The 25,697-nt window shown below is 41.8% G+C and overlaps 1 protein-coding gene across 1 annotated transcript in view; it reads left to right on the forward strand.

The window, feature by feature from the left end:
• STAC2 (SH3 and cysteine rich domain 2) overlaps positions 1–25,697 on the forward strand; it is a 124,351-nt gene that overhangs the window by 55,359 nt on the left and 43,295 nt on the right. Inside the window, exons 2-4 of the mRNA XM_069751672.1 lie at positions 18,817–19,120; positions 21,670–21,767; positions 21,891–21,972. Of these exons, the coding sequence (XP_069607773.1) occupies positions 18,817–19,120; positions 21,670–21,767; positions 21,891–21,972 (484 nt within the window). The remainder of the gene's footprint in view (positions 1–18,816; positions 19,121–21,669; positions 21,768–21,890; positions 21,973–25,697) is intronic.

A 25,697-nucleotide genomic window follows, 5' to 3' on the forward strand; every position in this document is an offset into this window, starting at 1 on the left:
TTCTGCCCCACTGTGTCCAGCATTCTGCCCCACTGTGTGTCCAGCATTCTGCCCCACTGTGTGTCCAGCATTCTGCCCCACTGTGTGTCCAGCATTCTGCCCCACTGTGTGTCCAGCATTCTGCCCCACTGTGTGTCCAGCATTCTGCCCCACTGTGTGTCCAGCATTCTGCCCCACTGTGTGTCCAGCATTCTGCCCCACTGTGTGTCCAGCATTCTGCCCCACTGTGTCCAGCATTCTGCCCCACTGTGTGTCCAGCATTCTGCCCCACTGTGTGTCCAGCATTCTGCCCCACTGTGTGTCCAGCATTCTGCCCCACTGTGTGTCCAGCATTCTGCCCCATTGTGTGTCCAGCATTCTGCCCCACTGTGTGTCCAGCATTCTGCCCCACTGTGTGTCCAGCATTCTGCCCCACTGTGTGTCCAGCATTCTGCCCCACTGTGTGTCCAGCATTCTGCCCCACTGTGTGTCCAGCATTCTGCCCCACTGTGTGTCCAGCATTCTGCCCCACTGTGTGTCCAGCATTCTGCCCCACTGTGTGTCCAGCATTCTGCCCCACTGTGTCCAGCATTTCTGCCCCTGTGTGTCCAGCATTCTGCCCCCCAGGCCCCCCTGGATGCCGCTCTCAGAAAAAAAAAAAACACGACTTCTTACCTGGCCATGCTCCAGCGCCGGGCGAAGATCCCCCCAGGCTCCACACAGACGCACTCACCGGGCCCGGCGGCTGACAATGACGTCAGACGCCGGCGAGTGCGCACTGCGGCCGGGGCCCTATTCAGCTGCCAGCCTCAGACTGGCTGGCGGCTGTTAACTATTAACGTGAGGGCGCGGGCCCGCACGTCAATAGTGTGCCGCCCGCAGCGCCTGCAGGGGGGGCCCGGTGAGCAGATGAGACGGGGCCCGATGCGGGCCCCCTCTGCTCACCGGGCCCCATACGCCAGTCACGGCTGTCATGCCCTGATGGCGGCCCTGCGGTTGAGGTCAGGTGAAGATGGTGGCCACACCATGAGTTTATCTCCTTTTATGCCCATAGCAGCCAATGACTCAGAGGTTTCTTTGCAGCATGAGATGGTGCATTGTCATGCATGAAGATGATTTTGCTCCTGAAGGCACGTTTCTGCTTTTTATACCATGGAAGAAAGTTGTCAGTCAGAAACTCTATATACTTTGCAGAGGTCATTTTCACACATTCAGGAAGCATAAAAGGGCCCTGAGACACAATACCATCCACGAGTTTATTTGAAAAACAAAACAATTAAATGTTTATGATACTTAAATCCAATTTGCATAATAATTTGGAACACAGTGTAGTTGTATCTGTGTAGCAGCGTAATGTTTATGTGTATATACAACAGAGCTGAGTGTGCATGCAGCAGTATTATTTATACATGTGCGCTGCACTGTACGTAAAGTACATAATGTGTATGTGTGTATAATTTACAAGTGAAGAAATACTGACATTAAATCTATTATCTACCTATTAAACCTTAGTGCAGTAAAATTGATGATAATGTGTGCAAACTGTAAAGTGCTGCGGAATATGTTAGAGCTATATAAAAAAATAAAGATTATTATTATTATTATTATTATTAAAATTAGTGATATTGACCCATCCACTTCTTTGCACAACCATAAAAGGTTTAAATAGTAGGAAATGTTTTCGTTTGTTTTTTTGCTGTCTAAATCTGGGATGCGTACTATGTTCCAAAAATAAGGGTAATTTTGTAAGGGAGATGCAAAAAGATCACAAGTGGAATCAGGGACTGCAATTTACTTTCCATAATAATAATAATAATCTTTATTGTTATATAGCGCTAACATATTCTGCAGCGCTTTACAGTTTGCACACATTATCATTGCTGTCCGCAATGGGGCTCACAATCTAAATTCCCTATCTGTATGTCTTTGGAATATGGGAGGAAACCGGAGAACCCGGAGGAAACCCACGCAAACACTGGGAGAACATACAAACTTCTTGCAGATGTTGTCCTTGGTGGGGTTTTAAACCAAGGCTGCTAACAACTGAGCCACTGATAATTTATAGCATATGAATCAATTAACAAACCAAAAACATTACCACACGTATCCACTGGTTGTGTCTGGTATTCTAGAACATTCCCAATCACTTCAATGAATCTGTTCTATAGTACCTGACACAACTCATGTATAAGTCTTTCACTGTATATGGAAGCAGGTATGTTTTTCTATTTCTATGCAACCATGTAATTAGACAGTCTTTCTAAAGACTTTAGTTCTCTGTGTGCCATGGGGTGACTGGCAGCAGAATTGTGAATTTAGCTCTAGGCTATAACTATAATAAGGTAAATAATGGAGTGTATTGACAAAGGTCTTTAACTTTTTATCTAGATTAGATCTAATTATGATTATGGGCACAACTACCAGGCAGCAGACATAGCAGCTGCTTTAATGCCCAGCAGCTAAGGAGCCGCATCTCTGCTTGTATATCAGGTGCAGGCAGTTAGTAACAAGTGCGACTGATCAAAGTCAGGCAATGGACTATGAATGCAGATCATGTGGAAGGAGGAAAACATAAAGGGGCAGACTGACCAAGGAAAAATAAAACTAGGGCTTCACGCCAACGTGCACTTCAGCAATTCCCAGAGAAACCCTGGAACAAAAACATCTGAAAACTTGTCTGTGACTTGCTGCTATTTTAGGCAGAGTGCACACGTTGCGTTTTTGCTGCATTTTTCAGTGCAGATTTGTCACAAAACCTGAAGGTTTTCCTGATGCCAGCAAAGTAGATGAGAATCCTGAAGTCTGATGTGAGTCGCCCTGCCAGGGTCGTGGGTTACTCGGTACCAGGTCCGGTGGTGTTCACAGGGGGATGTCACGGTGACTGTGACCCGGTCCGTGGCCCAGGGCACCCATGTAAAAGGGAAAGGTCTTTAAAGGGAATAAAGTTTATGTTCGTGACGCCACCTGTGGTATTCGGCCAGGGTGACAGATGCTGCTTTAAGGGGTCCGCTGGGGTGATGTTATGTCAGCTAGATGGTATACCTTCCCACAGGTGAAGTATATCCCCAGGGTTTCCCAGTATGTAGATAGTAGAATGGTGAGATTTGCAGTGAAGAACGAGGACACAGGATTGCAGACTCTTTACTTTGTTTACTGTTGGTTTCAGCAGCCACAGTCCAGAGCACAAGATCACAGGGCAGGTAGGGTCCGGCCGGTTTGGAGGCAAGTACAGAGTCCCCTTGTCCAGGTGGAAATCAATAGCCTTCCCTTGCGCTGTAGTGGTGTAGTCCCTTACAACTAAGCCTCTCGTAAGGTCCTCACAGATGTAGTGCCTCTCTCTCTCTCTGTCTCCCATATAGGATAGTACAAAACCCATATGACTGGTGACTTGAGCCTGTTTATAGGGTCTCATAGATAATGTGGGGTGTCACCGTACCTCCTGGGTGTAGGTGCGGACAGGTAACATGCAATTAGCTGTCCTGCCGGTCTCTGAAGTAAGGCGTAGAGGTCCTTTCTACCTCGGTGTTCCGGCTACTGGTTATCTGCGCCTCAGAAGGGGGCAGCCTACTCGGGGCTGGTCCCCCTCTGGTCTCCTCTCCCATACTTTGCTTTCCTGCATGCTCATGGCAACGTATTCGGCTTCCTATTTGTCTCTTTCCTGGGAGCTGCAGCTCTGAGGGCATGCACAGCTCCGTAAACCCTCTGTCCTCCTCAGACGGATGTCTGGAACTTTCTGACTTTTTCTACATACTACCAGTTATATATATATGGGGAGTCACCTAGTAAATAGGATCAAAAGCTCCCCCTGGTGGCCTCGAGTGTGAATATGTTGCATGTTTGTTGTACCTGGCGACAGTTATTCTTTCTTGCCTCCAAACGTAACATCACTCTCCCCGTGAGGAAAGCGACATTATTGCGACAACCAGGACCCTGGGGCGCCACAGATGCACACATTGCTGTTTTGTAACTTGCAGAATTGCTGCCGATTTAAATCTGCAAAATGTCAATTATTTCAGCACTTCTGCAGATTTCACCCCTACTAATGATTGGGGAAAAATCTGCAAAAAAAGCCGCGGCAAAAACTTATGTTTTTACCATTGCATTTTTCCTGCCAGTGGATGCAGAAATTTCTGCACCAATTACTAAAAGTGTGAACAAACTCTGGAGTTGTGATTTTGCTGTTAAAAAAAATGTTATGTGATATGTGACCAGCAACAGGAAATCCAACACATTTGGAAATATTTGCAACTCTGTGTGGCAGTCTCATTGCAACACCATAGGAAATAATTGGATTCAATGTTGCAATGCAACACTTTGATTTCAGTGTGGTGCGATACGTGTCACTGTGTAGTCCTAGCTAGAGTGTTTCAACTCCTGACAAAGGGGGGTCACATGCCTACTTATTATGAATCAGTAATCTACAGGATGTGCCATTTATATGGATACACCTGGGTGGGCCATTTATAAAGTTGCATTAAAAAATGGCCGACTTCAAAATGGCTGCCATGGTAACCACCCATCTTGAAAAGTTTTCCCTTTCCCATATTCTAATGTGCCACAAACAGGAAGATAATATCACCAGCAATTCCCATTTTATTTAGGTATTTAGGTGTATCCATATACATGGCCCACCCAGGTGTATCCATATAAGTGGCCCACCGTGTATTTTATATACAGTGCCTTGAAAAAGTATTCATACTCCGTTAGCTTCTCCATATTTTTTCACGTTACACCCTCAAACTTAAATTGCATTTTATTGGAATGTTATGTGACATACCAACACAAAATAGCAGTGCCGGTTATTGAGGCGAAAGACTCGAGCGAGTTTCTCGCATTGCAGTTGCAAGTGTGACCTCGGCCTTAGTCCTATACGCCACAAATCTTGCCTTTATGGAAGAGTGGCAACAAGAAATAATTTTTTGAAAGCAAGCCATAAGAAGTCCTGTATGAATTATGCAAACAGCCATGTAGAGGACACAGCTAGCACGGGAAAGAAGGTGCTCTGGTGAGATGAGACCAAAGTAGACCTTTTTGAGCTAAATGGAAAACCCTGTGTGTGGTGAAAAACTAACAGTGAACACCACCCTGAAAATACCATTCCCACTATCAAACATGGTGGTGACAGCATCATGCTTCGGGGATGCTTTTCTTTAACAGGGACAGGGAAGCTGTTCAGAGTTGATGTGAAGATGGATGGAGCTAAATACAGGGCAATCCTGGAAGAAAACCTATTAGAAGCTGCAAAAGACTTGAGACTGGGGTGTAGGTTGTCCTTCAAGCAGGACATCAACCTTAAACATACTACCAGAGCTTCAATGGAATGGTTTAGATCAAAGCATATTGATGTGTTTCAATGGATCAGTCAAAGTCCAGACCTACATCCTCCTTGAAAATCTTCAGCAAAACTTGAAAACTGCTATTCACGGATGCCTCCATCAACTCTCACCGAGCTACAGATGAATGGGCAAAAATTTCAACCTCTAGATGTGAAAAGTTGGCAGAGATATAATCTATAAGACTTGTAGCAGTAATTGCAGCAAAAGGTGGTCCTACAAAGTATTGACTCAAGGAGACTGAATACAAATGCACTTCCCAATTTTCAGATTTAGCTTTTTTTTTTTAAATATTTAGAAAACCATGTATCATTTCCTTTACACTTTACAAATACTTGCTACTTTGTGTGTATTTTATGTCACATAAATTTCAATTAAAACACATTTAATTTTGTGGTTTTAACTTGAAAAAATGTGGAAAAGTTCATGCGGTATGAATACTTTTTCAAGGCACTGTAAATCAGCCATTTGTTAAGCTGCCTAGAAGCATTAGATAATTATGTTTAGAGTGGAAGACAATTCAGATTATAACATGGCATCTCCTTTTTTACCCTGGCAGGCAAACTCTTACCTCCATCTCCCTATACCTTAAAATACATTCATGGCATATTGTACCTATAGCTATCGTATCTGTATGAATGGCTTATGGCCATGAAATTTAAATGAACCATAGAGTGAGAGACAATGTCTTGATAAATTATCTCTCAGGAATGGTTGGCCTGACAAAATGACTACCATAAAAATGTCCAATGAACTCCATGAATTTCTAACCGGAGATAGGGTTGGTGTTCATGACTTCACTATAAAGAGATGATGCTCATCCTTGATGTTGTCCAAGCAACTAAGGGTAGTTTTCTTATAGATAGATGAGTCAAAAGTAGAACTACTGTATATGGACAGCATAAGTCCCATCATGTCTGATGTAGAGTGCTGACAGAATACCCCAATAGTGCAAAACCATTATTCTGTCTCATAACCTCTAGAACTTATTATTATTGATGTACCTGTGAATTTTGTACCAGAAAGCTTATAAAAAGACTTATGTGAAACTGGAGCGTAATTGGGTTATGTGGAAACACAATGATCCAGCATCGAGATCTGAATAACTGAGGACAAACTAAATTTACATAAAGCGTTCACGTGAATGGAATAGAAATGCTGTGGGAAGACTTGAAGCAAGCATTTTCCGAAGAATCTACTAAGAAGTCTATGCGAAAAGACTTCTGCTGTAACAGTATGAAGAAAGAATTACTAGAATTTTTTTTTTTAATTAAACAGAACCTGTCAGCACGATGTGTAAAGCAAAGACCTTGCTGTGATGGCGCTGTAATGGACATTACATTGATGCCTTTAACAAAGAACATCAAAGTGGATTTTTTCGCCAATCACCATTTTAAATTTTCTGCTAATGAGATTTCGGTGCACAGGGGCTGGACTGTGCACTGGGTCTTCTCTCTGTCTGTGATTCCCCAGTCCCTGCGCCTTCCTCCGGTCTGTGAATGCCAGGTCACCGCTGAGATTTCAAACAGAAGAGGCAGATTATTCAAATACTGGAGGAAGGTCACAGGGGCCAGGGAATCAGACAATAGCAAAGGCTATCACAAGACTCCAAAAACTCCATTGTGGATCTATATGATATCTAATGTGAGCTACAGCACAATTAAATAAATAGAAATACATATAAGAGAGTCACAGTGTACACTATTAATCACATTGGATGTCCATATACAAGACCCACAGAAGATTATGTGATTTAGTCAGAAAATGCAAACACAACTGAACAAACAGTACTAATAGAGAATTACATTACCAGCAATGCACAGGACCAGAAACCCACCACACTCGACGAGCATTTCACAATGGAAGGCTTTCTTTTTTCAGTATATTTCAATAAAATATCTGTTTTTAGCCTTTTCATAAAAAATCCTTGTATTTTTAGTGTCTTCTTATATATCTAATACAGACATAAAACAACATGGCATGATGTCCCCATGTACATCAGATTGTCAAAAAATCGTGCAGAAATTGACAGGTTTGGACAACTTTTATTGAATATGTATGGAGGCCTTTAGATGAACCGTTATTCATTTGAATGAACCCCATGTAATATTACGCCAGAGAAAACACTCAGGGCAGGGTCAAATAAATGATTTTCCCTATCCAATATCTCCAAATCATTGTGTATCTGCTGGGAAACCCCCTGACGAAGGACTGCGTGTCTGAAACGCGCGTCGGGGTGCACATTACCTTGCCGCTGGCAGCCTGGGATCATTCCCCTACTTATTGTAAGTAATTGGCATCTCTATTGCATCTGCACATAGCACTTTTCATTCAATTAGTTTCTTGCTTGTATTTTGCACAAAATGTTCCCTTGGTGGTGATTAATTTGTCGCACATAGCGCTTTACTCTGTTATATTTTCACCATGATCTTTTGTGATTTTTCGCGAGATTTTTTGAGACTTTTTTGTGATATTGATGCATATCCTTTTATATAACTGGCACACACTGATTTATATATATATATATATATATATCATTTAGCTACTCCTGGTGTGCATACGTGATAGACTGCCATCTTATCCTGTGGTATATTATGAGGATTTGGCTTGCCCTGTTATTTTGCGGCTTGAATTGCGCACATTTTTCTTGGAATTTATCTATATATTAATTTTTTAATTTTTTAAATGTTTGTCACTATTGCTATTAAAATAAATAAAAAATTATTTTTTATACTACCAATATTCCCTGTCACGTTCTCATTGGTTCGGGTCTTTATGTTGGGAGCTTTGTTCTTAAGTCAAAGTAAGTTAAGTGCAGTGAAACATAAGCAAACCTTAATGTCCAGACAAGACTATGAAATATGCCCATGAGAACCGAGCCTTAGGCAAACTTGGATACATATCAGAGCCTAGTGAAATTTCGATGTCCCAAACTTGGGTGACCATGCTTTTAGTTTGTCAAACCAAGGTTAAAGCGAACCTGTCAGCAAGATTTTGCTAAATAAACTACAGACATTGTCATTTTGCTGCTGCTATACTGATTTAAATGATACCTGGGGTGAAGAAATCCGTCTTGTAGTTCTTGTGTAATCAGTGTTAGAAGTTTTCAATTAATGATATTCCTGTGTTTCGGGGAAGGACTGTAGGCAGAGTCTTATCTTCCTGCTCTAAGTCAGAGAAACAAAGGAAAGACCAACGCACAGGCCTCCCTGAAGTACAAACATGTTCCTCATCATAGAAACAGACTTTTTGTGCTTTGGGGTGGCCTATTAGCAGGTTTCTCCTTGGTTTTTCTGGCCTACAGCAGGAAGATAAAGTTCTTCCTACAGTCCCACCCCGGAGTACCGGCATCTCATTAACTGAAAACTTCCAACACTGTTTACCCAAGAACCACAAGATGGATTTCTTCACCACAGGTATCATTTTAATCAGTATATCAGCGGCAACATGACAATACCTATAGTTTACTTAGCAAAATACTGCTGACAGGTTCACTTTAAGTTAAACAGGGTGCCCACCATGACTTGTTTAGGATCCAAGATACACCGTGCTAACACCATGCCCATAGTTACTCACTCATTGACCAGTATCTGGAATTTTAGCAGTTAATAGCATTTTGTACAATATTTTCTAAATGTACTGCAAAACATCAATAAACCCCTTAGTGACAGAGCTAAATTTTTTAAATATGACCAGTGTCACTTTACGTGACACATTTTACTTTATGATAATGCTAAATTTATGTCTATATGTTTTGCGTTGATAAAAATATCAAAAAATTTGCCATTTTCAAACTTTGAATGATTAACCCAGATAGTCATACCACACAAAACAATTGATAAATAAAAATGTCACTTTGCTTTACATCAGCATCATTTGTAAAATGTTGTTTTATTTTGTTCGCATTTTAGAAGGTTTAAAAATGTAGCAGTAATTTTTCATTTTATCAAGGAAATGTACAAAACCTATATTTTTTAGGGACCAATTTAGTTTTGAAGTGACTTTGTGGGTCCTATATATTGGAAACCTCCAAAAATGATACCATTTTAAAAACTGCAACCCCTCAATGTAATCAAAGTTGCTTTCAGGTAGTTTATTAACCCTCCAGATTCTTTTCAGGAATTGATGGAAAGTGGCATAACAGGAATTAAGACATTTGCTTTTACCTTCTAAATGCTGATAACTTCGGAACAGACCACTGTAGCCGGCAGACTCTAAGGGTATGTGCACACGTCAGGATTTCTTGGTGAAGAATGTCCCCAGGGCTTTCCATTGTGTAGATGGTGAATGATGAATGGCGCAGTGAAGAACGAGAACACAAGGTTGCAGTCTCTTTACCTTTACTGAAGACTTCAGCATTCACAGTCCAGAGCACCAGATCACAGGGCAGACAGAGTACGGACGGTTTGGAGGCAAGTCCAGAGTTCCCTTGTCCAGATGGAAATCAGTAGCCTTCCTCTAGCGTTGCAGTGTTGTAGTCCCTTCTCATAAGGTCCTCACAGATGTTGTAGATGTTATGTCTCTCTCTCTGTCCCTCGGATAGGATAGGACAAATCCGTATAACCAGTGGCTTGAGGCGTTTTACAGGGACTCTATCATGCCCCAGCCTCTAAGGGGTGCCACCTTGCCTCCTGGGTATAGGGCGGGCAGGTAACCTGAAATTAGCTGTCCTGCCGGTCTCTGGAGCAAAGATAAATGAAACTTGGCACTCAATTTTTGAGAAGAAAAGCTTCTTAGTTTATTGATGCATCCAGACAAACAAAACCGCTAAACGTTTTCGGTCCACACCGGACCTTCGTCAGAGCGTTTCTTAGACATTGACTGGATGAGGAAGCTAATAAGCCTGAATGAGCGTCAGCCAGAGCACGGGATATAGGAGCTGCAGTCGCTCTCCTCTGCTCTGCACTACTAGCGCTCAGGATCCAGCGCCGTCACTCCCTCCAGGCTTTGTGCCTCTCCTCTGGCGCTTCACCTTCCTTTGTGATCCTGCAGCAGACTGCAGCACCTCTATCCCGTGCTCTGGCTGACGCTCATTCAGGCTTATTAGCTTCCTCATCCAGTCAATGTCTAAGAAACGCTCTGACGAAGGTCCGGTGTGGACCGAAAAGTTTAGCGGTTTTGTTTGTCTGGATGCATCAATAAACTAAGAAGCTTTTCTTCTCAAAAATTGAGTGCCAAGTTTCATTTATCTTTAATATACGGGGTGGACACCCTACTTGAGCACCGCCAACCCTCATATCTACTGAGTGCCGTGTTTCCTTACCGGTCTCTGGAGCAAGGCATAAAGGATTGATGCCCCCTCGGTGTTCCGGCTACCGGGATCCTGCGCCTCAGAAGGAGGCAGCCTGTGTAGGGATGATCCCCTCCTGGAATCCACTCCTTTACTACGACTTCTTTCACCCTCTCTGCAATACAGTTATCCTTCAGTGTCGCTTTCTAGAAGCTTCAGCTCTCAAGGCATGCACAGCTCCATGTCCTTCTTCCTCGATCTCTGACAGGATCCCACCCCTGCTAGGGACCAACTACCTGAGCGAAGCTCAGTCAGCAACTAACTAACTTTTCCTACAGGTCACCAGTTTTACCTAAGGGTGGGGAGTGACCTAATAAATAAGAGCAGAGCTCCCCCTGGTGGCCTGGAGTGTGAAATGTGTTGCATGTTTGTGATACCTGGATGCAGTTGTCCTTCTTTGCCTCCAAACGTAACACCACTCTCCCCTAGAGGAGAATGATATTATTGCAACAACCAGGACCCTGGGGTGCTGCAGATGCTGCAGTCATTATTGACAGCAGCATTTGAGGGGTTAAACGGCTATAGTTCATACCAACACTGATCATGGGTGATGCAAGAAGTTGTCAGCTATAGAGTACAGCAGACATCTACAGGATTTTCACCTATTAGGGCATGCTAGTCTCTTACATCGCAGGTCTGTAAAAAGATGTGTTGGTGGTCACGGTTACTAAGGGGTTAAAGTTTGCTCCCCCTCATATCCCCTCCTATTTTATTCGTGCACTGGGGACATTTGTGCCATCAGTGTTATTCCAGGACTGTGGAAGGTTTACAATTGTTCTTGGCAATACACCAGTCAGTGAGAGGAGGGGGTCATTCAGTGCGTCAAGGCAAAGGAAAGGTTAAGGGCACTGCAGAGAAAAAACTGTTTATGAATAGCATCATGTCACCTGTGATAAATGACCGCCTGTGTTCAAAAACCTGTGTGTTTGCTGACATCGCAGTCAGCCACGGGGGAGGGAATGATATTGATGAGGTTGGCATAATTTTAAAGCAATGAGGTATTATCTGTTAGTATGTACAGAGCTGAAAATACGGCTGTGTAGAGAAAACCTGGCAGCATTCCGAGGACTAAACAGAAGGGTAAAATTGGCAGAAGACTAGTAGACATCGGACGGATTGCTGCTAAACGACGACCCTCAGGTGGACGACTATTGAAGGTCTTAAGCCTGATACTAATAATGCCCCTGCTGGACAGCAGAGATGAACAAACCACATGATGGATTGTTCAGAAAGCTGGTAAAAATACTCAGAAAAATGGAAAATAACCTTTGGTTGGGAGAGATGACTTACCTCAGCACCTGTGCAGCACTGAGTCAGAGCTGAGCAATGCTCTGCAGGGCTATGTCACAGTAATTGCACGTTACACATGAAGACCACTGCAAACATGCTAATTAGCACACAGTGTGACATTTAATTACACAGACAGGGCCCACGCTCTGTCATACCCGCTACCCCCCTATAGAGATAGAAGGTAGTAAGGCACTCGGAAAGGGAAGTGTATGTGCTTGTTCTTACTATGCCTTTCACCCACTCTGTGCCACAAACGAACAGAATATGTTCATTTCAGAACACAGACACGCATATATATATATATTGCAGTTTTTAACGTGGGTTTGAGAGTTTTTTTTTACTCTGAATGTGAATAGTAAGCTTCACTTGCATTGAAAAATATGTTTCCACACTACACTAAAAACCTACCACAATTTCACTTTGTGTAAATGGACCATATTAGAAACCTGTACAACCTGCCGTGAAAAAAAAAAATTTGGAAAGCCAATGCATGGTACCAACCAATAGTGAGCCTGAAATTAAAGGGGGTTTCCTGCGAACAAAAGTTGATTTTAATCAATAGATCTTGGAATAATAATAGTTTCCACAATTGGATTTGGATGTGTTTAACTAAAATGTTCCTGTGCTGAGATAATCTTATAAATGTGCCCCTACTGTGTACTGTGTAATGGCTGTGTCTGACTGTACAGGGACATGGTCTGATCATACCACAGCTCCTGATCAGGGGAGGACGCCAAAGAGAGGATACAGACAGTACAGCATAATCTAATAGCTGATTCTTTTTGTGAGGTAAAACATTTCACTGCCTGTTTGTAAACAATGTTTTAATTCAAAGAAAGAATCAACTGTGATCCTGGCTGTCCTGTCTGTATACTCTCTTTTGTGTCCCCCCCCCCTGCCCAGGACATGTGGTATGATCAGACCATGCCCTGTACAGTCAGACACAGCCATTACACAGCACACAGCAGGGGCACATTTATAAGATTATCTCAGCTCAGGCACATTTTATTACCTTACCTTGGTGTGAATGAAATGGAAGCATTTTATGTGTTTGGGTTCCTTAATACATATTTCTTTATGGCACTTTTCTTTCAGATTTTTTTTCTCCAGAAAATAATTGCTGTAGCCAGATGTTTGCTGGCAGTCAATAGGGAAATATTAAAAGCAATAGATGCAAAGTGTTTTTTCCTCTGGCATTTTGTTTTCACGTTACTTGCTGTTTTTGAGTTTGTGACTTTTTTTCAAAATCACAATATTCTCTAGGTATGACCTTTTCTCAGACAGTTTGGCATTTCTTTCCCACAGACCTCAATTTTCCCTCCATGTATCAATATGCTACATGGAAAAGAGTTGTGATTTTTGGTGGTGTTTTTAATTCCATCTTTGACAAATCATGTGATTATAAAAGGAATCTTGGAATCAAAAGATCATAAATTCACATGACTTGTAATGTTAATGGGAATCTGTCTCTAGGATCAACCCTGCTAAGCCATCTAGACGGGCATGTAGGTCGTAGGAAGCTGAACAAAATGATACCTTGATATTTGGAATCCGATGTCTTGTTTCAAAGAAATCTAGATGTTTCCTAATATGTAAATGAGTTGTTAAGATCTATGGACTGGACATAGGTCTCTGAGAATCTGCCTTCAGAGATTATTTTACATTTTTGGGGATGTTACCATTGTGAGACATGTGGATCAGGAGAGCAGACTGTCAGTCATTACATGTCTCTGTGACACCAGTCACTTCTCACAGCCAAGCCGTGAGTCAGAATGGTCAAAGAATCCAAGGTCAGAAGCCAGGAGGGTACGTCATAAACAGAAGGAAGAGACAAAAGCATGGTCGGGTAACGTTCTGAGGTCAGAGTACTGGGAGGATAACGGATCAGAGCTGAAGGGGTTAAACAGATGGATGGTTAGACCGAAGTCCAAGGTTAGGCAACAAAAGATCAAGCATACAGGTTTCAATTAACAGGATCACTAACCTCATATGCTGAATGTTCATCTGGCATAGGTTTGGTAGAAACAGCTCACTTAAGTGGCATGGTAATTACCTGGAATAATGAAGACTTGGAGACAGCTAACGCCTCCCAGTCTCAGATATTAACAGCTCATTTACATATTAAGAAGAATGTATATTTCTCTGGAATAAGATACCAGATCGCAGATATCAAGGCATCATTTTATTCAACTTCCTATGTTCTACATGCTCATATAGACAGCTTTGTAGGCTTGATCCTATTTACAGATTCCCTTTAAAGATGTAACTAAGGAAATACAGCCCAAAAAATGAATTTCACTTGAAAAGCATGTTAAATACCTTAATTTCCACAATGTGCCTTGTAAATTTTTAATACAATTTTTTTCACAACCACTTCATCGCCCTTCCTGTGTCTGCACAGTAGCACAGTCAACCTTACATAGTGAGATAAATGACTACTCAGCTTGAGGTCACACTTGGCATAAACCCAGTATCTGCAGAGTCACAACTATTGAAGGTGGGGGTTGGGAATGGTCCTGATAAAGGGCTGTTTTTTTTCAACATTCATTCCTGTTCCACTAACAGAAGAGCTGCAACATAGCCAGACAGAAGGCCCCCCATATCAGCAGACCTGTCAAATCCTAATGAGCAAGCACTTGACCTTCTTATTCTGTCTCCTTCTTTTTCTTGTATCATGACATTAAGCTCCTTTTGTTAAAACGAAGTCAGAGACAGTTATTTACCAACCTAAAAGTTCTGAATTCCGAAGTGGTCTTAGCAGTCCTATGGATGATGTGCAATAGGATAACAGAAATTATTTAAATCTACCTGTACAGCTAATATACGTGTGTGACTATATACCGTACGTATATAGTACTCAGCATAAATGACAATGTTTTTCTAAATTCATTTTTATACAGTAAATGCGTGGGGCCTACAGTGTAACATGGTGGGGGCAATGTCCAGGGCCGGCTCCAGGATTACATGGGCCCCAGGCGAAAGGGTCTCAGTGGGACCCATTAACACATACCATGATTCATGATGTACAGATAAGAAATGTAGTAATAGTACAATGCCAAAGATTTCACTTACTTCGTACGTACATGAGTGATATATATTGTAAATTTTACAATAGCTCAGAAACCGTTGAATCCTCGCAGAGCACAGTACATGCGCTGGGCGGATAAAAAAGTCTGCAGTCACACAGAGTGACTGCAGACTTCTCCTTTTATATAGTCCTTCATACAGTATTATGGGCACCTCATAGTCCTCCATACAGTATTATGGGTACCACATAGTCCTCCACACAGTATTATGGACACCACATAGTCCTCCATGAAGTATGATTGGCACCACATAATCTTCCATACAGTATAATGAGCCCCATATATTGCTCCATAAAGTATAATAGGCACCACATTGTGCTCCTTAAAGTATAACGGGCCCCATATATTGCTCCATAGAGTATTATAGGCCCCATACATTGCTCCGTACAGTATTATGGAGCCCATATATTTATCCATACAGTATTATGGGGCTCATATATTGCTCCATACAGTATAATGGATCCCATATATTGCTCCATACTGTATTATGGGCCCCATATATTGCCCTATACAGTATTATGAGCCCCATATTTTTCTCCATACAGTATTTTGGGCCCTATATATTGCTCCACACAGTATTATGGGCCCCATATATTGCTCCATACAGAATAATGTGCCACATATATTGCTCCATACAGAATAATGGACCTCATATATTGCTCCATACAGTATAATTGGCCCCATATAATGCTTAATACAGTATAATGGCTGCATATATTGTGCCATACAGTATAATGGTCCCATATATTGCTCCATACAGTATAATGGGCCTCAAATATTGTTGTATCCAGTATAATGGGATGCATATATTGCTCCATACAGTATAATGGGCACCACACAGTGCTCCATACAGTATTACGGGCCCCGTATATTGCTCCATAGAGTATTATAAGCCCCATATATTACTCCATACAGTGTTATGGACCCGATATATTACTCCATACAGTATTTTGGGGCCCATATATTTATCCATTCAGTATTATGGGGCCCATATATTGCTCTATACAGTATAATGGGCCCCAAATACTGCTCAATACAGCATAATGGACCCCCATATATTGCTCCATACAGCATTATGGGCCCCATATATTGCTCTATACAGTATTATGGGCCCCATATTTTGCTCCATACAGTATAATAGCTGCATTTATTGTGCGATACAGTACAATGGGCCTGTATATTGGTCTATACAGTATAATGGGCCCCAAATATTGTTATGTACAGTATAATGGGCCCCATATATTGCTCCATACAGTATAATGAGTCCCATATATTGCTCCATACAGTATAATGGCCCCATATATTGCTCCATATAGTATATAATAGCCCCATATATTGCTTCATACAGTATAATGGCCCCATATTTTGCTCAGTATTGAATAAGGGACCCAATATATTGCTCCATATAAGACACAAAAGAGCACAGTGGGTCAAAAATACTCTGTTGTAAAAAAAATCACAGTAATAAGCAAGTGCTAGTCAAAAGATGGAAAAAAAACCATTGTATTTAGTTGATACTTTTTTTGCAAAAAATTGTATACTTAGCTGCTCCACCAATCGTCAAGGTATACCCATATAGAGCAGTCCTAACTAATGTATATAATTCCTATCTGATGTATTTAAAAACCTGATCATCTGTATAGTACCTGTATAAGCAGGGTTCAGAGAGGGAATATCCATGTGGACCTGCTAGATGGAACAGCTTAAGTGCAAATAACCCACAAAGGAGAGGTGGACTCCCCAGTCTTGTAGAAACAAGAGAACAATTATAGAACCAGAAACACATGGGCTACTTGCACATTGAACAAGTCTGTAGGAACATGTTCACACCACCAAGAAACTTGAAGACACAAAAGAGCACAGTGAGGTCAAAAATACTCTGTTGTTAAAAAATCACAGTAATAAGCAAGTGCTATAGTCAAAAGATGGAAAAAACCCCAGGGTATTTAGTTGATACGTATCAAGTAAATACCCTGTTTTTTTCCATCTTTTGACTAGCACTTGCTTATTACTGTGATTTTTTAACAACAGAGTATTTTTGACCTCATTGTGCTCTTTTGTGTCTTCAAGTTTCTTGGTGGTGTGAACATGTTCCTACAGACTTGTTCAATGTGCAAGTAGCCCATATATTGCTCCATATAGAATAAAAGGCCCCATACAATGTTCCATACATTAAAAAAGTAAAATTCTCACCTTCCTCGCTCCCTGCTGCTCCTGTCTCTTCAGTGTCTTCTGACTCTCTGCACTGCTCAGCAAAGAGGCCGTGCTGTAGTGACATAATCGAGCCCTCTGCCATGAAGTGTCACAGAGAGTCAGAAGACACTGAAGAGACAGGAGCAGCGAGGAACGGGGAGAGGTGAGTATTTGAGGTGGGAGGAGGGGGGCTGGTGCCAACGCTGGCACTGGGCTCCTCTGCTCATGGGCCCCATGCTGGTGTCTACGATGGTGAGTGGGCCCCCTGTTCGTCCAGGGCTTGTTCAGCACTTGCCAAGTGGTGACATTGGCCCTGGAAATGTCCGTATGTGGGGCTGAATGAGTGCGGCTGATGTTGAAGAGCTACATTTCATTGATGGTATCATGAATTCACAGATGTACTGCTCTATATTGAAAAAGAAGTTGATATCATCATTTTGTGTTCTTGGTAGACGTGCACTTTGTCAACATGACAATAATCCAAAACACATATCTGTTGCATTTCTGAATAAAATCAAGGTGAAAATGATTGAGTGGCCAAGTATGACTCCTGATCTATACCCAACCAAAACAGCTATGAGAAATTTTGAAGAGACAAGTTAAGTATCACTCTCCATCCAGCACCAGGGCTCTAAAAGAGGTTGATCTTAAAGATTGCAAAAAGATAGATGTTGTAATGTATCACCAACTTATTGATGCCTAGAAGAATTGGTGCTATCCTTAAAAATCAAGGCGGTCATACAAAATACTAGATATAGTAGTTTTTGATGTGTGGTGTATTCATTTTTTTCAGGGAGTAAAACTGAAGATTTTGTAATAACAGTTATAGTACTATTTTCATTTTATGAGTAAAAAAATATTCTCTGAAACTCAGGCTTGTCAAGATTCTAGTAATTGTTCTTGTGTTCAGAGAAATATTGATTCACGTCTTACTTTTCAAACCAAACCAAATCTAACTTTTTCACCCAACATGAAATGAGAAAATGTAATGCTATATCTGCAATTTTTTGTAGCTATTAAGTTTATGCAGACAGGGGTAACTATTAACAGTAGATAGGTAGCAGGTAAACCGTGGCTACTGCCGCAATATAAGTTGAATACCATTTGGTAGTTGGGGCTCTCTTTTAGAGACCTTGGTGCGTTAAAGTCTCTACCAGTGACCCTTACCTACCAAAGTTATTAACAAGGACCCCAACCTTCAAGATATAGCTCCAATCTATATTGTATCCTAGTCACTGTATTTTGCTTCTGGAAATAATTGCTTATTATAGTTTCTTGCCTTTTTCCCTCCATCCACTGTCATCTACTGGTAAAGCTCTTTATATTGTAATTCATCCTATTTTAATTTTCTTTCCTTTGTATACTCTTTTTGTTGCCTGACATGATATGGCTGTCATTTATGTACTCCTAGCAATGGTCATATACCCCTTACCCATTCTGTACCCTGCCACCAATCCGCAGGGCCTGTCACATTTCATCTCAACATTAGCTTGTCCTAAGTAATCTCTGACCCCACTGAGAGGCGAAAAAGCCAATGTCATATTGTCTCACAGCACGAAACTTGAGTATTCAAGAGGGAAATTGTATTTGCTTTTGCTAATGATCATACATCCTATCTCACAATAACTCTTCATTCCTTCTTCAGCTCCAGAGATTTCGCCGTTCAATCTCCTTAAAGACTATTCTTCGAAGCAAGAGCGTAGAGAATTTCTTTCCAAAACCAAACCATGAAATGAAGATACCTTCCGATGTTCTTCTCAGTCCACCCATGCCACCCCCACCTCCTTCTCCTCCACCTGTCCCAACGGAGCCACCTCCACAGGCTGACCAGTCCCCTCACCAACCTCACAAACCCCTATCCCTTCTTCAGCCGGTCCGTACCCACAGCTTTCATGACCATGTTTTCAAGAAGCAATGTCCCTGTCATCTTTGCCACCAGATAATTGTTGGTGAGTTACTCACTCCTGAACACCTATTTGTCACTTGATATTGGTGGAAGGGTCTTAAAATCTGCTTTCAGAACAGGAAATGTGGTTCTAAGTCTGGATTTCCCTTCCCCATACCATTACTGGTGGTCCTATTGTAGTTCTCTACTTTGATATCAGATGTATCACATAATTCTGAATATCGATAATAAATGTATAAAAGCAAAAGAAACTACAATTATACCAACCATTGTGATAAAAAAAACAGCTTGAGAAGCATTAACTTCTCCTTGATTGCACAACACTTCACAACTGCTTGTCCTCAAGGAAATTATTGAGTCTTCTTGGAAAGGAATGTGAACTACAGAAAAACAAAAGAAAAGAAAAAAAAACAATGCTGCAAAAGGACGTGTATTAAGTATTTCACATCCCATAAATATATTAATTTTACAGGGGAGATGTTTGAGTTTTTCTGATATTTGTCTAATAGCAGGCAATATGATAACACAGCTGATCTGAACAATTCCGCAAGTCCTGCAGCTGGTTAAATGCTGTAATTAAAGGGATTCTGTCAGCAGGTTTTTGCTATTTAATCTGATGGCAGCATGATGTAGGTTCTGAGACACTGATTTCAACTATGTGTCACTTATTAGGCTGTGTATTGTTGTTTCAATACAATAGTGTTTTATCACTGCCCAGACTACAGCTCATGTGCATCCTGGTCTAATTCCAACCCCGCCACTGATTAGCAGTTTACTGTCAATATTCAATGTACACCAAAAGCTGTAGTGTGGCTGGGGTTAGCTGTCTCAGCTTTGCTACACGCTACATCTAAAAAGTCTGTATTGCAACTTCTGCACTCAGTAAACTAAGTGATATAGGGTCTTGTTTCCTACGTTATTCTTCTTTCAGGTGAGGTAGCAAAGAATCTCTTTAATTTCCAAGACAGCCGTAGTCAATCACTTGCAGTGATTTTTGCGTGTAAGATATGTGACCACTATGGCCAGAGATTGGCTGCAGCGTTCACTTGAATAACGTACAGCACATCACCAGCTATTGGACCATCAGGAACCACCAAAGTGGAGGTGGTAATATGGCGCCAACGATATGATTATTTTATCATGATAGTCTGTTATTATTATACAATAGTTACAAATGTAGTCAAATAGTGTAGATTATAGGAATCTAAAAAATGCAAAAGAATGTTCATAGATGAATATACCAGGGATTATACAATATATACTGCAGATACCAGTTCTGGGATGCAAAAGCAATGTCACATGAACACAGGTGGTCAATCTAAAGTCATTAATGCCCCCCTTCCTGTTTGGCCCAATGTGCATATTGAGTCTAATGAAGATGGGAAGGGTGAGTCACAGCCAGATGAATTTTAGCAAGAGAGAAAACAGTAGAATCAAACCCGTCAGATTAAATTATCCCCAGCAAGCAAATGTCCTAACATCCCACCATCCAACCCTCCCCATCTCCACACAAATGCACTCAAACATATGCGATTGCCAGTGGATCTGTCAGGAAATTTTGGGATCTATAAAATACAGGCGTTTTCTGAGACTGTCCTTATGGCATACAGAAGAACATATAGTAAAACTGTTGGGACTACACATACGTGAGATTTAGTCGGTTCCCCTAAATGGCACATGTGACAAGTTGATAACGAGTTGTCCGAAGGGATAGAACGCACATTTCAAATGTCGCCATTTCAAATGTCATGAGCAAGACGTGTAAGGGCAAAAGTAGAAAAGAAGAAATAACAATCTTGGTTTAGATCATGTTTACTGAGGTGACAATGGCAGCCAGAAATAGTTGGAGTTGTGTCTGGCCTCCAAAGGGGCATCCAGTTATCTGGGCAGTGAGGGGACATGTCTGGGGACGTCACACTCATGTTGTGGCTGCCATAATTGAAGACGGCTTCCAAAGTTTCCAATTTACAAGATTCTCTTAGAACAAAGCCCATAGCAGCAACTTGTGAAATGTTTCATATCTCGCAGCCCTTGAACAATGCATTCTGCTCAGAGATCTGAAGCTGCCGAACTAGAGAGGTTTAACAGCCAATCTACCAAAATGGATTTCATGGCTCTTGTGTGACTCTAGTTGCTTTGCTCACATACAGAGGGTTTCAGAGTTTGCTTCATTTCTAAATTTAAAGAGCCGAGAGGAGCGTTGATTTTTGATTATTATGAGGAATAGGATGGGCATGACAGAACAGAAATGTGTGAAATAGTGAAACCAAACACTGTCATGCTGTACTACTATATAATATCTAAAAGATAAATGAACCTAATTTCTATTTCTCCATCTCAAGCATCTAGTATCTCTCTCATGTGCCTCAAATCATATGTAGAGCCAGCAACAATTTTATGTTGCTCCTTGGGTGAGCGAGTCATGACGGGTTCCCATGGCAGTGCCTAGCTGTCTATTTTCTTGATTTGTTGCCCCACCAACAATTTTAACTGGATCCACCAGTTAAAAGTAATGTTTTTGATTTATATCATGTATATTAATTTCCTCTCTTTGTTATTTAGATGATTTTAATCTATCTCCACCATGTGTAGGTAACTCCAAGCAGGGATTGCGCTGCAAGATGTGTAAGATCGGGGTCCATCTGTGGTGCTCAGAGGAAGTGTCACACCAGCAATGTCTTGGTAAGACGGTAAGTTGCCAGAACTTTTCTATGTCTTTATATGTTACACGTGACCATTCTATTCATCACGTTTCCATCATGTATGAACTATGTCCTTTATCTCACACCTACTATTACATATTGTTTTCACAGTCCACATCATTTCGACGGAATTTCAGTTCTCCTCTCCTAATCCATGAGCCTCTTTCCAGTCCCAAGGAGTCTCCTGTACCCGGTAAGCCATTAAGCGTTTCTTTAAAGGGAACCTGTCAGCAGTTTTGGCTGATATAAGATACGGCCATCACTTTTCAGGGCTGATATACAGCATTCTATAATGCTATATACCTGCCTCCAACCCGACCTGGAATAACTGAAAAATAACTTTTATTATACTCACCTGTGGGACAGTCCGGTCCGAGGGCTGTCGCTCCTCTTGGTCCGATGCCTCCCATCTTCTTATGATCGCTGCCCTCCTGCTTGCTTCATGTGGATGACGCGTTTCTGCATCATCCACACAGTCTCCTCAGCATCGCGCTCCTGCGCAGGCGTACTTATCTGCCCTGTCTGGGGCAGTCAAAGTACTGCAGTGAGCATGCGCCGGAGCTCTTTGACCTTTTCAGGCACCTACTTTGCTCTGCCCTCAAAAGGTCAGATAAGTATGCCTGCGCAGGAGAGTGATGCTGAAGAGACTGTGTGAATGATGCAGCGACGCATAATCCATACGAAGCAAGCAGGAGGGCGGCATCGAAAGCAGATGGGAGGCGCCAGACCAAGAAGAGTGACTCCCCTCGGACAGGGCTGCCCCACAGATAAGTATAATAAAAGTTATTTTTCTTCTCTTGCAGGTTGGGGGCAGGTATATAGCATTATGGAATGCTGTATGTCAGCCCTGAAAGGTGATGGCCGTAACTCATATCGGCCAAAACTGCTGACTTGTTCACTTTAACATTACTGTACATATAATGGAAAGCCTCGCCAACAATTCCACCTGAAAATCGAAAGCTGTGCTATAATATTTCATGTTGGCATGTTGAATTGCATGTGGGAAGTGATTGGTTATTTTGACTGGTGAAACTGATTGCCGAAGCATAAAATTGCTGCCTGCCCATGAAAGTTTACTTTGGTTGAAACTTTAAGACAACTTCTGAAAATTTCCAGAGGCTTTTCTTATCTAGTAACAACTGCTGATAAAATAATTGTGCGGGTCGTTAAACATGTGTTTCTATTTTCTGTCTGTTTTTGCTACCAGTTATTGTATTCCTAAAATTGCAAACACAATGATATTTTAAGCTACAGTGGCATGTAAAAATTGGACATCTCTGGTCAAAATTACTGATATTGTGAACAGTTATGCAAGTTGAAGATGAAATAGTCTCTTAAAGCCCTAAATTTAAAGATAACACATTTCCTTTATATTTTAGGGGTTAAAAAATATTGTCATCTTTATCATTTTAAAAATTAACCAAAGGCAAATGGGCAGATGGACAGATGCAAAAGTTTGGGCACCATTGGAGATTGTGTGATCAGACAACTTTGACCAAGGTTTCAGATCTTACTTGGCCTGTTAGATATATGGCTTGTTCACTATCATTGTTAGTTCACAAATCACAGTAATTTGGACCAGGGGTGCCCAAACTTTTACACACCGCTGTATATAGCTGGCTATATGAAAATGTATATGCGTCTATTCAAGTCAGCTCTTCCAACACTTTTGCAGTGTCACGGACCTCCAAACAGCCAATCAATCCAGATCAGCACCAGCTAAATATTGCATCTTATAAATACTTCTGTAGGTAGACGGTTAGAACAGCGTGCAGGCAGTCTATTTGTCTTCGAAAGGCCAGGACAGGGTGCAATACATACACAGTCAGATCTCCTCTATAGTCATCAAGTGAGTGGGTGGTCTTGTGATTATTAATCAGCAAAAGCTAGGCAGAAAGCTGTGGGCTGATATTAAGAGCCTAGGAATGGGCCATGGATATTGACCCTCCAGGCTAAAAACATCAGCTCTAAGCCACCCCAGAAAAGGTGCATCTATAAGATAGGCCAATTCTGGCACTGATGCGGTGGCTAGTGGGGTAATAGTTTGGGGGGCTGATGTCTATAATACACCCTCACTACTAACCCCATAGTCATATTGTATAAAAACATACCCCCTTAAATTTAAAGAATGACACAGACTCTTTAATAAATCTTAATTAAACCATACTTACTACATCATCCATTCCAGTGACGCCATTGTCCCCTGCAAGAGAATTAAAATAACAAACAACAATATTCCTCATCTGTCCGCTGAGAAGATGATAATCCATTTGTCCCACGATGGGTCTAGCTCTGCTACATCTAGATGGCAGGCTGCATAGTTGCATGATGCGACCATAGAGCCTGACATCCAGCAGAGATACTGTGCAGCATGTGGTACCGCTGCTCAGTGTCTCGCGGTGAGCTCCTATAACCTTAAACTGACGTCTGCTCTAGCGCTGTTAGAAATTTTCCCACGGCTCTTGCGCTGACGTCAGTTATGTGAACATTCTCACCCTCGCGGTGACGTCAGACAGGTTACAGAAATTCACACGGAGACACTGATCACACGCTGCTCAATGTCTCTGCTAGATGGCAGGCTGTGTGGTCGCATCATGCAACCATGCAGTCTGCCATCATAGATGTAGCTGTAGCAGTAGCAGTAACAGACTATGAGTTCACATCCGGCTTTCCTTGACTTTTCTGCAGCAAAAATGTTGCAAAAAACATAGCCTAACTAACCTTAAAGGGACTCTGTCACCTGAATTTGTTGGGAACAATTTTCAGCCATGGAGGCGGGGTTTTCAGGTGTTTGATTCACCCTTTCCTTACCCGCTGGCTGCATGCTGGCTGCAATATTGGATTGAAGTTCATTCTCTGTCCTCCATAGTACACGCCTGCGCAAGGCAAACTTGCCTTGTGCAGGCGTGTACTATGGAGGACAGAGAATGAACTTCAATCCAATATTGCAGCCAGCATGCAGCCAGCGGGTAAGGAAAGGGTGAATCAAACACCCGAAAACCCCGCCCCTATGGCTGAAAATTGTTCCCTCCAAATTCAGGTGACGGAGTCCCTTTAAATATAAAGTCCTTTTCAGCTGTCACCTGTCAGTCCCAGCAGTTTTTCACTTCCTTTATATTCGTCCTCTCATAAAACTATTGACTTCTAATAGCACCATACATTGCCATGAGAAGGGGAGTAACCTGTCACGTCCCAAAACACTATTAACCTGAAGATGTGGGGTTAATATTGTTCTAAAGCTGTGCGACTGCAGCCCCTCGCGCTCACTGACTGCTGACTCTGTACTGATGCATTTCTGAGTTGGCGGTCAGTCAGTGCCAATGCATGGCTACAGTCACTATGTACTGAGTGTTGACTGAAGCCGCGTTGGCCACATATCTATGACTGAAAGTCGGAGGCTGCATTGTATTATTAAATAGATACTTAATAATTAACCTGATATGGTCCAAACTTTCCTTATTTGTCAAATCTTTTAAAGTAGTCCAATCATATGGCATGAAATGTGTGGAAATAGTAACAGGATATAAAAATCCATGAGAATACAAACGAAGTGATATATAATATCCATAAGAACAAAAAAAAGCAATCAGAAGAAGCACATGTGAAAGAAAAAGGCAGAGTGTGAGAAGAGGGGGAAGAGGAAGAGTATTCAGACATGGGATCCTATAATTGCGGATTCAGCTTTCCCCAATAAGGGGCAGATAGTCAGCAGTCAGGATCTACATTCCATCCAATAAAACCAGGTTTTGTAAAAACGTCCAAAGGAACTATTGACATTAGAGATGAGTTCCTCCATTAAAGGGAACCTGTCACCCCGAAAATCGCGGGTGAGGTAAGCCCACCGGCATCAGGGGCTTATCTACAGCATTCTGTAATGCTGTAGATAAGCCCCCGATGTTACCTGAAAGAGGAGAAAAA

The sequence above is a fragment of the Ranitomeya imitator genome, chromosome 2 (genome assembly GCF_032444005.1).
Source record: "Ranitomeya imitator isolate aRanImi1 chromosome 2, aRanImi1.pri, whole genome shotgun sequence".
Lineage (NCBI taxonomy): Eukaryota > Metazoa > Chordata > Amphibia > Anura > Dendrobatidae > Ranitomeya > Ranitomeya imitator.